General features: G+C 40.3%; 1 protein-coding gene across 1 annotated transcript in view; it reads left to right on the plus strand.

The window, feature by feature from the left end:
* Window positions 1–14,649, plus strand: part of LOC307143140 (3'-5' exoribonuclease HELZ2) — a 51,396-nt gene that overhangs the window by 6,840 nt on the left and 29,907 nt on the right. Inside the window, exons 2-4 of the mRNA XM_079844444.1 lie at window positions 7,178–10,225; window positions 10,311–10,402; window positions 13,030–13,161. Of these exons, the coding sequence (XP_079700570.1) occupies window positions 7,185–10,225; window positions 10,311–10,402; window positions 13,030–13,161 (3,265 nt within the window). The 5' untranslated portion in view covers window positions 7,178–7,184. The remainder of the gene's footprint in view (window positions 1–7,177; window positions 10,226–10,310; window positions 10,403–13,029; window positions 13,162–14,649) is intronic.

A 14,649-nucleotide genomic window follows, 5' to 3' on the forward strand; every position in this document is an offset into this window, starting at 1 on the left:
TTACCACTTTGTAATGTTGCCATTCCTTTTCACAACACTTAAAAGACGTTTAGGAGGGACTGAAGACACCAAGTGATGAAGTGTTTCAGGTGTAATTTTGTCCCATTCTTCCTGCAAACAAGTCTTAAGGTGGGCAACAGTACGGGGTCTTCGTTGTCGCATTTTGCGCTTCAAAATGCGCCACACATTCTCTATTGGAGACAGGTCGGGACTGCAGGCAGGCCAGTCAAGTACCCGTACCCTCTTCCTCCGCAGCCAGGACTTTGTAATGTGTGCAGAATGTGGTTTTGCATTGTCCTGTTGAAATATGCATGGACGTCCCTGGAAAAGATGTCTTCTTGAAGGCAGCATATTATGCTCCAAAATCTCTATGTACTTTTCAGCATTAATGGTGCCTTCACAGAAGTGCAAGTTACCTTTGCCAAGGGCACTGACACAACCCCATACCATGACAGACCCTGGCTTTTGGACTTGTTGCTGGTAACAGTCTGGATGATCCTTTTCTTCTTTGGTCCGGAGCACACGGCGTCCATTCCTCCCAAAAAATACCTGAAATACTGATTCATCTGACCACAGTACACGTTTCTACTGTGTGATGGTCCATCCCAGATGCCTCCGAGCCCAGAGAAGTCAACGGCGCTTCTGGACACTGTTAACATAGGGCTTCCTTTTGGCACAGTACAGTTTTAATTGGCATTTGTGGATGTAACTACGTATTGTGGTACTTGACAAAGGTTTGCCAAAGTAGTCCTGAGCCCATGTGGTGATATCGCTTATAGATGAATGACGATTCTTGATGCAGTGCCGCCTGAGGGATCGGAGATCACAGTTGTTCAGCTTAGGCTTGCGCCCTTGTCCTTTACCCACTGAAATTCCTCCAGATTCCTTGAATCTTTCAATGATGTTATGCACTGTTGAATGTGAAATATCCAAAGCTCTTCAGGGTTCCAGAGTGCGACTAAATGGTCGCATTTTGCGACTAGAATTTGAGAGTGTGCGACTGAATTTTACATCCAGTCTCACATGTGCGACCAGTAAATTTGCCTGCTGTCGGTACTGGAGAAATTAAGAAAATACACTTACTAATTATAATTGATAGACGTTATGTCTGGCAAATTCTATCTTTGCCAGCCGTTTCTATATGAGATAATATTAAACCATTTGTCCGTGATGCATTTTTGCCATTCGCAATCCAGAAGAGAGAGAAAGAGCGCTCTGTCACGTGGAGCTACAGCGAACACAACACCACAGTCAGCTTAATGAGTGACGATGGCCAAGAGAACTACACAAAAGTTTAGTCTGCTTAAACTTAAGGTTTGTGCTGTGATATTAATCTAATTATATTTTCGATTTTGGCCTCCAAGAATTATAAAAAGATGATATGAGGTAAAACTATTCCTATAGCCGTGTTCGTCGAGCTCATCCTTCCCTTCACAGCTGCGCTGTCATTTCTCCTTAAACCTAAACTAAACGTCAGATTCAGTGATTGTTGTAAACTGCAGTCTCTACTGTTGCTAAACTGCGGGATGTGTTTGATAATAAAGAGCTATTAAATGCACAATAATCCGCGCAAGAGACGCTGTTTCCAACTTCAAGGCTTCTTATGTGTGTGTGCTGCGAAATGGACCGATTTGCACATTATATTGTAGGCTTCTTGTGCGCGTCTAAACTATCAAATAAACAACAAATAGCCGGTGTCAAAATGACCGGATTGGAGAGTAGTTATTTTAACAGTTTATATCTTAAATGGGCGTAAATAGTTTGGAGAAATGGGAGAATATGATATTATTAGTTCTGCATTCGGTCTTAAAGGGGCAGCGTCTAATAAACCTGCAATTTTGCAAAAACCTGCGAATAAACGACTGAACCATGAATTCGAATCGAACAAAAGGCAAATAGAAAATATTCACATCTCTTGAATTAATAACTTTAGCTTTTATAAGCATTAATCTATCAATTTATACAGTGAAAACTATGCAGTGTTATTTTACATTTCATTACTTTATTAGATTTCTTTGTAGGTTTGTTCTTTCTAAGTAATATCAATGTTAGCAGACCTTCCGAATGCCTGCACACTGGTCCATTTACAAATAGATGTTTTATATTTTTGTTCAAACTTTGCGGTTTCTTTTGCTATAGATATTTTACTTTTCAGATTATAAAGCCATGTTAATTATGTTCTTAATTATGATTTTTTTTTAATAAAAAAAAATAAATAAAGTATAATAAAAAGAACCGGTAAGAATACTGTTTAAGTACCGGATCGATAAGCAGTATCGGTAAGAGTAGTAATACCATTGAAACCTTAACGATACCGATCCCTATTAGTAATACAGTGGAAATTAGTAGATTTGGTTAGCATGTTGATTTACGGTGTGCGCCCCTAAAATTTCTCTCACTGTTCTCTCATTCACCGCTAGAGAAGTTTACCCAGTTTCTTGTCCACACTAATACGTTTTCATTTTTTACTTTTTTTTTCTCTCCATTTTGGCTTTCTGTCCCAAGTGTGCCGCACTTGTGTTGAAAACTGAAACCAAAGCATCTCGATTGCCCCCAGGTGGCTTTAATGGACACAAGACAAACTAAACAATCAAATTACACTATAAATATTCCAAAGATTGCTTAAAAACCTGACCTGTGGCTGTTTAGGGAAACGTCTATATGGCGCTACATGCGCGTGAAGTAACCGCTGTCCTGTGACACACTCAGTGAAGGACCACAGAACACATCGCTAGTCCTGAGTGGCTGTTCACAAAGAATGTGTTTGTGGCAGTGAAATGGCAAATAACACAAGGTAATGAGACACAAGTTGAACTTCTTTTAACTTGAGAGCGCACTGTTTTTAGAATGCCGTTTCATGCACGATGAGAGACGCGGGTGCAACAGCAAAACAAGTAAAAAAACCTGTAAAGTACTACTAACTGTACGTTTGAGATTTCATGTTTGCATGATGAAAATAACTAAAACTAAACTGAAATGTATAGCAATATTGAAAACTAAAATACAAAAAAAAACCTTCAAAAGCCCATAGGCTTTTGGCTTATCGCAAAAAAAGGCTCTGTGATCAACACAAGTTTATGATACTTAGATGTTTTGTCCATCAAGATAATTATCACAGATGAACACAACTTTATGAATTTTGAAGTCTATATGCAGTCAGCAAAAGTAAAAAGCTAAAGGTAGGCTATAAACAGACTACACCACGGTTTCTCGATTTCAATGTCACCATCACTGAGCTTCCCACAACTCTTTCAGTTTTTATCTAAAAACATTTTCCCTGAAAGTTTGAGTTAGAATAGTTTATAAGAGCACAGTTATAAACATAATAAGGTTGTAAGCGGGCTGAGCTTACCTTTTCGACGTGATGATGTTTATTCTCCCCGACAGCCTCTGTAGACCTATTAGCCACTTGATGGCTGCCACCTTTTTCAAGACACATCACAAAATAAATCACAAAAACTTAACCTTTCATTGAAGTCAAAGAATGGAAAATCACATTATGAAATAAAAGTTTTTCTCCAAAACATGTTGGCCACAATTATTGGCACCCCTAGAATTTTTTATTATTATTAAGTATATTAAGTATATTAGCACACCAGGGAATCTCGGTGCATAAAATTGTCCAGCCATGACATCTTGTTTCACAGGAGTATATGAGGAGACACACAGGCCAAATTCCCTTAATCATTCATCACAATGAGTAAAACCACAGAATATAGTTCGGACGTGCAGCAAAAGATTGTTGAGCTTCACAAAATAGAAAGTGGCTGAAGAAAATGGCCAAAGCATTGAAAATCCCCATTTCCGCCATCAGGGAAATAATTAAGAAGTTCCAATCACCTAAAGATGTTATGAATCTGCCAGGAAGAGGCATATATATATATTACATTTGTATCAATGGATACATTAGATTATTCTAGTAAGTAGAACCTACACTCTAAAAAAAAAAAAGGTTCTATATGGCACCAAAAATGGTTCTTGGCTCGTAATCATAGGGGAACCTTTTTAGTGCTATATAGCACCAATTTTGGTGCTTGAGTGGTTCTTCAGCGGTTCTTCAGAGGTTCTTCACCGGTTCTTCAGAGGTTCTTCACCGGTTCTTTGACTAAGGTGCTATATAGCACCTCTGAAGAACAGCTGAAGAACCGCTCAAGCACCCATATTGGTGCTATATAGCACTAAAAAAGGTTCCCCTATGATTACGAGCCAAGAACCATTTTTGGTGCTATATAGAACCTTTTTTTTAGAGTGTAATACTTACATTTAAAAGTGTAATCCGGAAATGTCTCCTTAAAAAAAAACCCTTGTCACCAGTGCGCAATGAAATCTGGGGTACGCAAGGCCGCGAAGTTTCCATCTGTTGTATTCTTCATTGCTCGTGGAACAAAGGCCGCTTTTCGAAGGCCGCATTTGAAGGAGCCTTAGATCGCACCGTGGTGACACAATCGACCTTCGAAGGATGCAGCCTTTGAATTTGGACACAGCAATTGAGTGTAATTATGGGGTGGAGCGAAACGTGTAGCCCCGCCCCGTTCCAACCATGAGTCCAATCAGTTTAAGCCCCCTCTCAGCGTTAAGAGCGACAGGTATCTATAGCAGTGGAGTGGACATGACAGTTTGCAATCTAGCTGAGACGAGACGTGAGCAAATAGTAAAATACTAATCTTTGCTAATTAATGCTGTTAAAAGATGAAAACGCGTTGGAAATGTTTATGTCGAATGCTTTAAAGGGGTCATATAATGCCCCTTTAATGTAAAACAGATGTAAAACAAGTCTCTGATGTCTCCGGAGTGTGTATGTGAAGTTTTAGCTCAAAATACCCCACAGATAATTTTTTTATAGCATGTTAAAACTGTCACTTTTTGAGAGTGAGCAAAAACGCTCCATTTTTGTGTGTCCCTTTAAATGCAAATGAGCTGCTGCTCCCCGCCCCCTTTCAAGAAGAGGGTGGAGCTTCATGAGCTTGTGCTCAGGGCAAAACAGGATTAGCTCACAGTCACACAGACATGCACTGAAAATGTCAGAAACTATTCAGCCTTTTATGTTTAAACCGGAGTCAGATAATGATGGAGAGACTCAAGAAGAAATGACAACATGTAGAATGAGACGGGACGTTTCTGAATGGTTAGTTGATGAATTTATGTTGCTGATGTGGAGTTAACTATCTTCAAGTCATCGGTTAGCATATTCTGTCATGGTAATCTATAAATCGCTCGTGTGGGAACTAATTTAGTTTAATTACGGTTATAACTATGTTGTCATCTTGCTTTTATGACATGCTATTGTATTTGTGTGACGTACTTTATTGCAATAAATGTGACTCATGTGACAGCTTGAGCACACTCCCAAATGTGCTCTACTACAACAACTCTTCCTCTTCTCTAAAGCAGCCCAATATGACCTCACCCCCTTTGTTGAGTGTTCCCTGGGGCGGGTTTATGTACGTTTTAGAGTTTGTGATGTCACCACCTGGGAAGAAGCTTGTTGTAGTCCCTACCAGCCGTTTGTTGTAGTCCTTAAAAAGCGATATCTTTGAAATGCTTTGAACTTTGAGCGTCGTAACTTTTCAGATGTTGTTTATGCTCAGACAGTAACATTACAGACTAACTAAAGTAAAAAAAAAGGGAAATCTTAATCAACCCCTTTAATGTCTAACGTTTTTTTTTATTGTTCACAGAAATATTGAATGACCATTAATGTCTAATGTAGACATTACCCCTCCCCCCCACACACACACGTTTTAGTACTAATTATTACAAATATTAATTTGGGCCTATCTCACTAGGGCCTATCTATATCTATATGCTTTTGTAAGCCTCTGCTTCATTTTTACACACAAAGACAAACCTTTACCGTGTTGATAGACACCTGATATTCAAGCACAGATGTCATGTCAATTCAAGTAAACCGGTTGCTGCGTAACTTTGTCAAGAGAAAATGATTCGCCAGATCAAGTGACGCTTCTTTGTGTTTAAGCGTTATATGATGTATTTATGCTAATGTGGTTTTAAAACCAGAGGGCTGGTTGCATAAACTGCTACACTCTCAAAAATAAGAGTACAAAATGTTACATTTTAAGGTACAAGTGGCCGTCACTGGGGTGGTAACCTTAAGGGTACATTTTTGTACCTCAGTTCAGTTCAGTTCACTTTATTTGCCATTTGCAGTATAAAACCACATTGGAAAAGATGACCTCTAACCCTAACGACCTCTAAGTCAGGGGTAGGCAAGTTCGGTCCTAGAGAGCGGATGTCCTGCTGAGTTTAGCACCAACCCTACTAAGCCACCACAGTATAAAACTCACGGCTCCCAGAATTCATTGCAGCATTAAGTATGTCACCATTGTTGAGATTCATATGCTGATTCTTGATATGTGTGCGTCTAAACTGTTTTTCCCCCTAGAAGGCATTTAAAAATCAATAATCTGTGGCAGGAAAGTATTGTTGGTGAATATTATTTATTAATAGTTTTAGTCAGTGATGAGTTTAGTAAAAAATTTTCTTTATGACATTTTTGTTTATGGCTTCTCTTGATTTGAACAGATTATGTGTTTTGTTAACACTGTAACAAAAACCACAAACTCACATAAAAAGCCAAGAGTCAAACTGCCCAACTAAAGGAAACACGTTTTCAATAAAACCTCTGTTAATTCTCAATAAGAGCTTCTATAGATGTCTTTCAGGGTTGGAGCCAAACTCTGCAGGACAGCGGCTCTCTAGGACTGAACTTGCCTACCCCTGCTCTAAGTAGAAGAAAACAATGGTATAATTGTACCCTAAGCACCAATTGTGTACCTTTAAAGGTACAGCTACACGTTTTGTTTTGAGAGTGTAAGACTAGTCTTCAGGGCTCTATGCTAACATTTTTCTTTAGGAGCACTTGTGCACTTGTTTAGGATTTAGGAGCACAGTGAAAAATTTAGGAGCACTTTCATTTCAATAACTTTCCCATTACAGCGATATTTGCCCCTTTAAATAAATTTCCAAAGGCATTTTTACCACTATAAGAGCTTTTAAAAAAAAAAATATTATTAAATATATGCATTATCTTTTGTCAATTTCTTGAATTAAAATAGAAAATTTGTTTTTAAATGTTAATTACTAGTTAATTGTTAGAACAATAAGACAAAGACTATCCCTTTAAGTGCCTAATAACTCGATTTGTGTTTCCAAACAGGACATAAATGGAGAGCTCAGAGAGTAACTCTTCTAACAGCAGCAACATAGAAGATAATCATGCCAAGACCATTTACAAAACCTTTGAAAGTCTGGAGTCAGAATTTGATCTGCCACTCTGCAAGAAAGATATTGAAAAACATTTGACTACCTATCCAGATGACTTTAAACACTGTAAACTTGAAATAGAAAGACATGATCAGGCGTATGCCAGGCCTCTTAATGAACCAATGCTCTCTATCAAAATCTGTGGAAGAGAAAATGTGGGCAGATCTTTCCCTGGAGATGAAGTCTGTGTAGAGATCTTGAGCAGAGAAGAGGAAGGTGAAGTGGTAACTGGGAGGGTCGTTGGATTAATAAATAGAGATGAAAACTCATTAATCTTCATCTGTAAGATGGTGGAAGACGATCCTAAATATGTTACACCCATTAACAAACGCATGACCAGAATACGTATAGTTCAAAATGAGAGTTACACGGGCAACATTGAAGTTCGACAATTCATAAGTGGATGCTGGGTTAAAAAGGAATTTGTAAAGATTGCTGAGAATCAAATGTTAGTTGTCAAGGTTTTAAAATGGGAAAGTATGAAATCATTCCCTCTTGGTGTGGTTACAAAAGTAATTCCAGAGTATGATGCTTTGCGAGAAATGCTAGGCATTGAACTTGGCCTTAAAGACACACCTCCACCATTCAAACCAGAACCTGAAGACGAGAAGGCTGTGGAAAGGAAGGATTTGCGTAAAATGAATGAAAAGGAAAGTAAGACTTGGACTTTCACCATTGACCCAAAATCAGCCGAAGACCTGGATGACGCCATTAGCGTGACTGAAATGGATGATTACTACCAGATTGGTGTTCACATCACAGACGTCGCAAGTTGCATTACCAAAGATAGCGAGCCAGACAAATTCGCTAGACTGCGCGGCAGAACGATTTACCCTTCAGAGAAGAAAGACGTCTCCTTCATGTTCTCAAGAAAGCTGAGCGAAGACCACTTGAGTTTGATTCCTAAAAAAGACCGGAAAGCCATATCCTTGCTTATAGAGGCTGAGAAGAAAACAAGTACTATACGAAACTGCGAATTTTATCCAACCCACATTAGGTCTGAAAGCCGGATGTCGTACGAAGAGGCAGACCAAATTATTGAGCAGTACTACTGCTCGGATGACACAAAGCCTCTGCGGTTATCAAGCGTGGAGGATTGTGTAGCTGTTGCCTACCGTTTCTCCGAGGTGCACCGAAAATGCAGACTGGAAGGCGGATGGCCATGTGGGAGGCAAGCAGGGCAAAGTCTCTCACACGCCATGGTGGAGGAACTAATGAATCTCTACAATAGTGCCGTTGCTGAAAAACTCATATCTACAGACGTCACAAAAGATCTCACACCACTGAGGTGCCACCGGGAGCCGGACCCACAACAACTGATCCAATTTAGAGAGAAATACATGAACCTAATTCCCATGTCACTTTACTTTTCGAACATCTGTGAAGTAGACACTGATGTTTGGTCCAATACAGAATATGACAATATGGAGCATGCAGGCATATCTTTGAACATTTTTACCTCCATATTTCACATGATGGAAGCGTTTGCACAGAGCAAAGACTACTATAATCTGATGAAGTTAATCTTTTCAGATGAAATCCATCCAACATTTATCCCCATGGTACGGGAGTTTCGTGACATTCAGAAGAAAGCCGTCATACTTCAGTCGTGCTCCTCGACAGAATCAAGGTTGGGTCACTATGATTTACGGCTCAACGCCTACACCTGGGCGTCATCTCCTATGAGGCGTTATCTGGATGTTATCTTGCAGAGACTTCTGCACACCGTGCTCTCTAAGAAATACCTACCGCAAGCTGACTACACGAAAGTTGAAATCCGCGGGTTTTGTCAGTCTGGAATGGATGCAGAAGAGAAAGAGGCTCTGGTGTTGAGACTAAACAATTTTCAGTTTGAACCCAAAGATGTGGCCAAGCTCGCTGTGGTGGACCAGATCACTCCGCAGGGGCATGAATTCACAATATCATTCCCTCTACATCCTATGTTAGAGGCGATTACTATCATGTACAAGCATCTAAAAGTTGTGGATCAGCCAAGATACAATGAGGACAAGAACTCCATGACTCTTAAGTGGAAGAGGAGAGTGTATTCATTCAGTGAATCATTCAAGATTTCAAACCTGTCAAAACCCATGAAGAATGTGACTCGAGTGTCAAGTATCATGTGGAAAAGTCTGGTATCTGCCACAAAACAGCAGGATTGGGTTAAGATTGACCAATGCCTCCAAGACATAAAACGAAGGCAGAATGAGAATGAAGAAACTAAAAGTCTGAAAAGTGAGGCTTGTTCAACGGAGCACCATTATAAGGAACCAACGATGGAGCTGGAGTTAGGCACAGTTGTTCAGGTGCAACTTGGGACTGAACTTAAAGATGGCTTACCAGTTCCTGTAGTTCTGCTCCTCAACATCAATGAAAGCTTTGAGATCTGTTTGGAGCACACAAGAAACCCTACGGTGTGCTTCTCCAAAGCGGAATGCAATGCATCTAAGACTAATTATAAGAGCTACAAGGAGTACCAGAACATCTGGAGACGACTATGTCAGATAGACACTGCTTACAATGCTGTGGAAGAAAATAATAGTGTCATCTTAGAGGACGTGCAAATAAAATGGAGCGGAAATGAAACAGATCTCCAAGGGTTTTTTCATATAACCACGACTCAGAAAAAGCAATGGTCTCTGGAGTTCGACCTTAGGAACTGCTTCTTGTGCATCAGACTAAGACATCAGAAACCAAAGAACGATGAAAAGGATGCGAAACATTCGAATGGTTCTGCCGTTTCAGATCTGCAGGGTTCGCTACCTTTCACATGGGTTGCACACGCGGTAACCAGCAAACCAAAGAAACAGAAGAATCCAGACAATGAAGACCGGATTAATTTTCAGATCACACAAAGATCTATGAGTTACATTCCACCCGAGGTTAATGCAGAAGGAACTAAATTTACCATTGAGGTCATTCCCAAAAAAATTCCATATGTGTGAGTGATCATTCATCCAGCTGATATATTCAGATTTGTTCTAAAATATACATATGGCCTCGTAACTAATGCAATCTTTTTGCAGGCTCAGGGAACAAGCGATTGCTAACCTAAGACTGGCTAATGACCTGGTGAAGAATGTCGCCACTAGACAACAACTTGAAGAACTGAATGATGGTGAGTGAAAGAAAATGGCAGCTTTACTCAAAGCAGACGATTTAATGAAAAAATGTATACCCATCTACAATTGTCTCAAGCAATTTGCAATCAGCCTGAATTGAAATTCAAAAATAAGCAGTCAGACAATTAACTCACATTTGCAGCACAAATGAAAGAACACAGAAGCAGCCGGATCATTTCCAGAATGACCAACACAATCTACCAAGAGCAGCGCAAATTAGCGTCTGGTTTAAGACATGCTTTTTTTGGGGCAGTAAATATATGGCACAAACACCAGAAGATTGACAAGCACAAGTCTTAGTAAATCACCTACATTCATTTTTAAATATTCGTTTGAAAGGGAAACTCCTACATATGCAATATCAGCCACAAAAATAACCCTGTCCTCAAATTTTATCACTGCGTGTCTATAGTAAATCCTGACAGTAGTTTCTTAACGCCAAAAGAGTGTTTGTGCTGGCACACGCTGTTAGTAAATCTGGCCCTAAGTCTGCTGCGTCTTAAGTCACTTTTATGGTTGTTACTGTTCCCATTAGTTGGACCATTTTCTAATTGTGAATGAAATTATGTTAGAGCAAATTTTATTTGACCCTTTGGAGTGGGTGGAGGGGTGTCCAAAGTCTGTTTATTATGTTACAGCCTTATTCCAAAATTTATTAAATTCCTTAATTTTTTCCTCAATTCTACAAACAATACCCCTATAATGACAACATGGAAGAAGTATGTTTGAAATCTTTGTAAATGTATTAAAGAGTTGATGAATTGAGAAGTCAACTTTCCCTTGAGCTTTTGATATATAAAAGGTCATGGTAATATAAGAATATTCTGTAAGTTAAAACTTCCTTGTTAGACAAAGAAAAGCTTTTATTGACACCAGGCCCAGCAAACGATCGATTTCAGAATATGCCCGGCTATGACGTGAGAGTGTAGTGAAGCACCGCCTCAACAGAAGAAGAACAACGCCTGATTCTGTATTTCTGGGCAGTTTCTCCCATTCTTCCTTGCAGGCCCTCTCAAGCTCCATCAGGTTGGATGGGGAGCGTCGGTGTACAGCCATTTTCAGATCTCTCCAGAGATGTTCAATCAGGTTCAAGTCTGGGCTCTGGCTGGGCCACTCAAGGACATTCACAGAGTTATCCCGTAGCCACTCCTTTGTTATCTTGGCTGTGTGCTTAGGGTCGTTGTCCTGTTGGAAGATGAACTTTCGCCCAAGTCTGAGGTCCAGAGCGCTCTAGAGCAGGTTTTCATCAAGGATGTCTCTGTACAGCTGCATTCATCTTTCCCGTGATCCTGACAAGTCTCCCAGTTCCTGCCGCTGAAAAACATCCCCACATGATGCTGCCCCCACCATGCTTCACTGTAGGGATGGTATTGGTCAGGTGATGAGGTGTCCCTGGTTTCCTCCAGACATGACGCTTGCCATTCAGGCCAAAGAGTTCAATCTTTGTTTCATCAGACCAGAGAATTTGGTTTCTCATGGTCTGAGAGTCCTTCAGGTGCCTTTTGGCAAACTTCAGGTGGGCTGTCATGTCCTGTCTGGCCACTCTAACATACAGGCCTGATTGGTGGAGTACTGCAGAGATCGTTGTTCTTCTGGAAGGTTCTCCTCTCTCCACAGAGAAACGCTGGAGCTCTGTCAGAGTGACCATCGTGTTCTTGGGGCCCTTCTCCCCCGATCGCTCAGTTTGGCCGGGCGGCCGGCTCTAGGAAGAGTCCTGGTGGTTCCAAACTTCTTCCATTTACGTGCTTCAATGCTACAGAATTTTCTCTGTACCCTTCCCCAGATCTGTGCCTTGATACAATCATGTCTCTGAGGTCTACAGACAATTCCTTGAACTTCATAGCTTGGTTTGTGCTCTGACATGCACTGTTAACTGTGGGACCTTATATAGACAGGTGTGTGCCTTTCCAAATCATGTCCAATCAATTGAATTTACCACAGGTGGACTCCAATCAAGTTGTAGAAACATCTCAAGGATGATCAGTGGAAACAGGAGCACCTGAGCTCAATTTTGAGTTTCATGACAAAGGCTGTAAATACTTCTGTACTGTACTTTATTTTCTTTATTTTTTATTTTTTTCCGTCTTTCACGTTGTCATTATGGGGTATTGTTTGTAGAATTCAGGAAAAAAAATTATGAATTGAATCCATTTTGGAATAAGGCTGTAACATAACAAAATGTTGAAAAAGTGAAGTGCTGTGAATACTTTCCGGATGCACTTTAACTGATATGCACTGCCTTTTCCGTTGCATAAGAGAGACATTAAATGCAGCAAAAGCGAAACAGCACTACTCGTTTGAATAGTGCCATACAGACCATTAATTATCTCTGCCCAAAAGACAGCGTCTAAGTATCTAAGGTGTATGTATTGACCCCTGCACATGATTGGAGGGAAAAAATGTATATCATGTAAGATAATTAGTTCCCATGCCATTATTTTGTGGCCATATTTTATTAACTTGTTCCAGGCAACAAATTAATCCAACATGGCCACAATTCACCTAAAACGAGGAACAAATTATTAAGGCATGGGAACGAATTCTTAATTTGTGGCCATTTCCCATGTCTATGAATATCTCATGTATGTGTTAATGTGGTAAAAAACTTTTTGTGTTGTATTAGATGTCGATATAGAAAATATCAGCTTGTACGATGTGGACGAGAGCCTGAACCTGCCACTTCTGAATGAGAGCCAGCAGGAAGCTGTTGAGGAAGCTATGAAGAAACCTTTTACTGTGATTCAGGGCCCCCCAGGTACTGAAATAGTGTACTATTGCCCCGTTTCCACCAAAATTACCCGGAACAATTTGTACCAAGAACTTTTTTTACAGGAACCCCCCCCCCCCCATACCTGCTACTGTCTGCTTTCCACAGCGGTCTAAAGTACCATGAAGATTAGGCAAATAAGTCCGGTGATGTAGGACAGCGCGCAACTGCTCCTCCCAGTCAGTGACGGACAGTAATCATTTTTGCGCGACACTGTCTGCAACAATAACAAGTGGAGGAGATGCAAGCAGCGCTGCTTTTGCTGGTTATATTGGTTTACTAAAGATGTAATTAACAAAACGGCGGAAAAGAGATGAGCACGGATACTAAAGCGTATTCTGAAAGCTCGTAAAGCTAGATTTAAAATAAGACAACGTATGTTTTAATCAGCTATTATGGACATTGACATTGAGATGGCTGAGACGAACGCGTGCCATCAGACAGAAAGAGCGAGACTAAAAATATTTACTGAATGCAGAACGAACCTCGCGTGAGCTCAACCAATCAGCATGTTCAGCGGCCAAGTCCCACCCCCAAAGTCCCGGAACTTTGAAAAAGTACCACCTCGGGAGCGGGGCCGTCCGGAGAGGGAAATATTTACCCGTAAATTAATTTAGACCCTGGTTCCTGCGGTCGAAACACACAGAGTACCACCCCAAAGTTCCTAGTTCCTGGGGAAAGTTATTGCGGTGGAAACACGGCTAATGTGTGTGTCCTCCAGTATTTCTGTCGTCTATTCGAAACTAGAGATAGCTATGAATCATTCAAATCAATAACAATTCAATCTAAATGATTTGTTCTTTTGAGTCAGTTATTTTCGCCAAAGGGGTTTGCAGTGCACTGAACTATTTGGAAGTTGGTACGGTTTCTCAGTCAGTATCAGTAAAACAATACATGCTGTTTTTGAATTGTTTTCCTTTGAAAACACATGCTAAATGGATGTTTTTGACCTCTGCGCCCCATTTTGCAGTTTTTACCCTTCAAACAGGAGCGCTGCATTTTATAACGCTGAGTAAAGTTGAAAAGAACTTCAATTGTTAAAAACTCGAAACACATTTGTTACTTCTACAGCCCAGACAGCAACATATTGTGGAACAAATTATTGGAAGCCACCATCTGGACGATTGGGCGGGCCTTATCTGTAAGGGTGGTTCGCCTACAGTTCAGGCTGCCGGGTTGCCGAATGACTAAAGAAACGTTATCAGCTGGATGATAGAAAACTGTACATTTCTTGTCTATTACCTCCCACTGCTACTTATACCAACGACGGAAATAAGCACAGTTACAATAGCAATATATGTGGGAGAGCGTTGCTATAATGTGACGATATTGTATTGCAATAGAGGTAGCACTTCAAAGTCAATACCGAATCAAAACTAGTTATCACATCATATATCATTAATGGTACCCAGCACATACTGTATATAAAATGTTACCTGAGGAATAGAAGGAGAGAGAGAGAGAGAGAAAGAGAGA

The sequence above is a fragment of the Gobio gobio genome, assembly GCF_949357685.1.
Source record: "Gobio gobio genome assembly, chromosome: 2".
Taxonomy (NCBI): Eukaryota; Metazoa; Chordata; class Actinopteri; order Cypriniformes; family Gobionidae; genus Gobio; species Gobio gobio.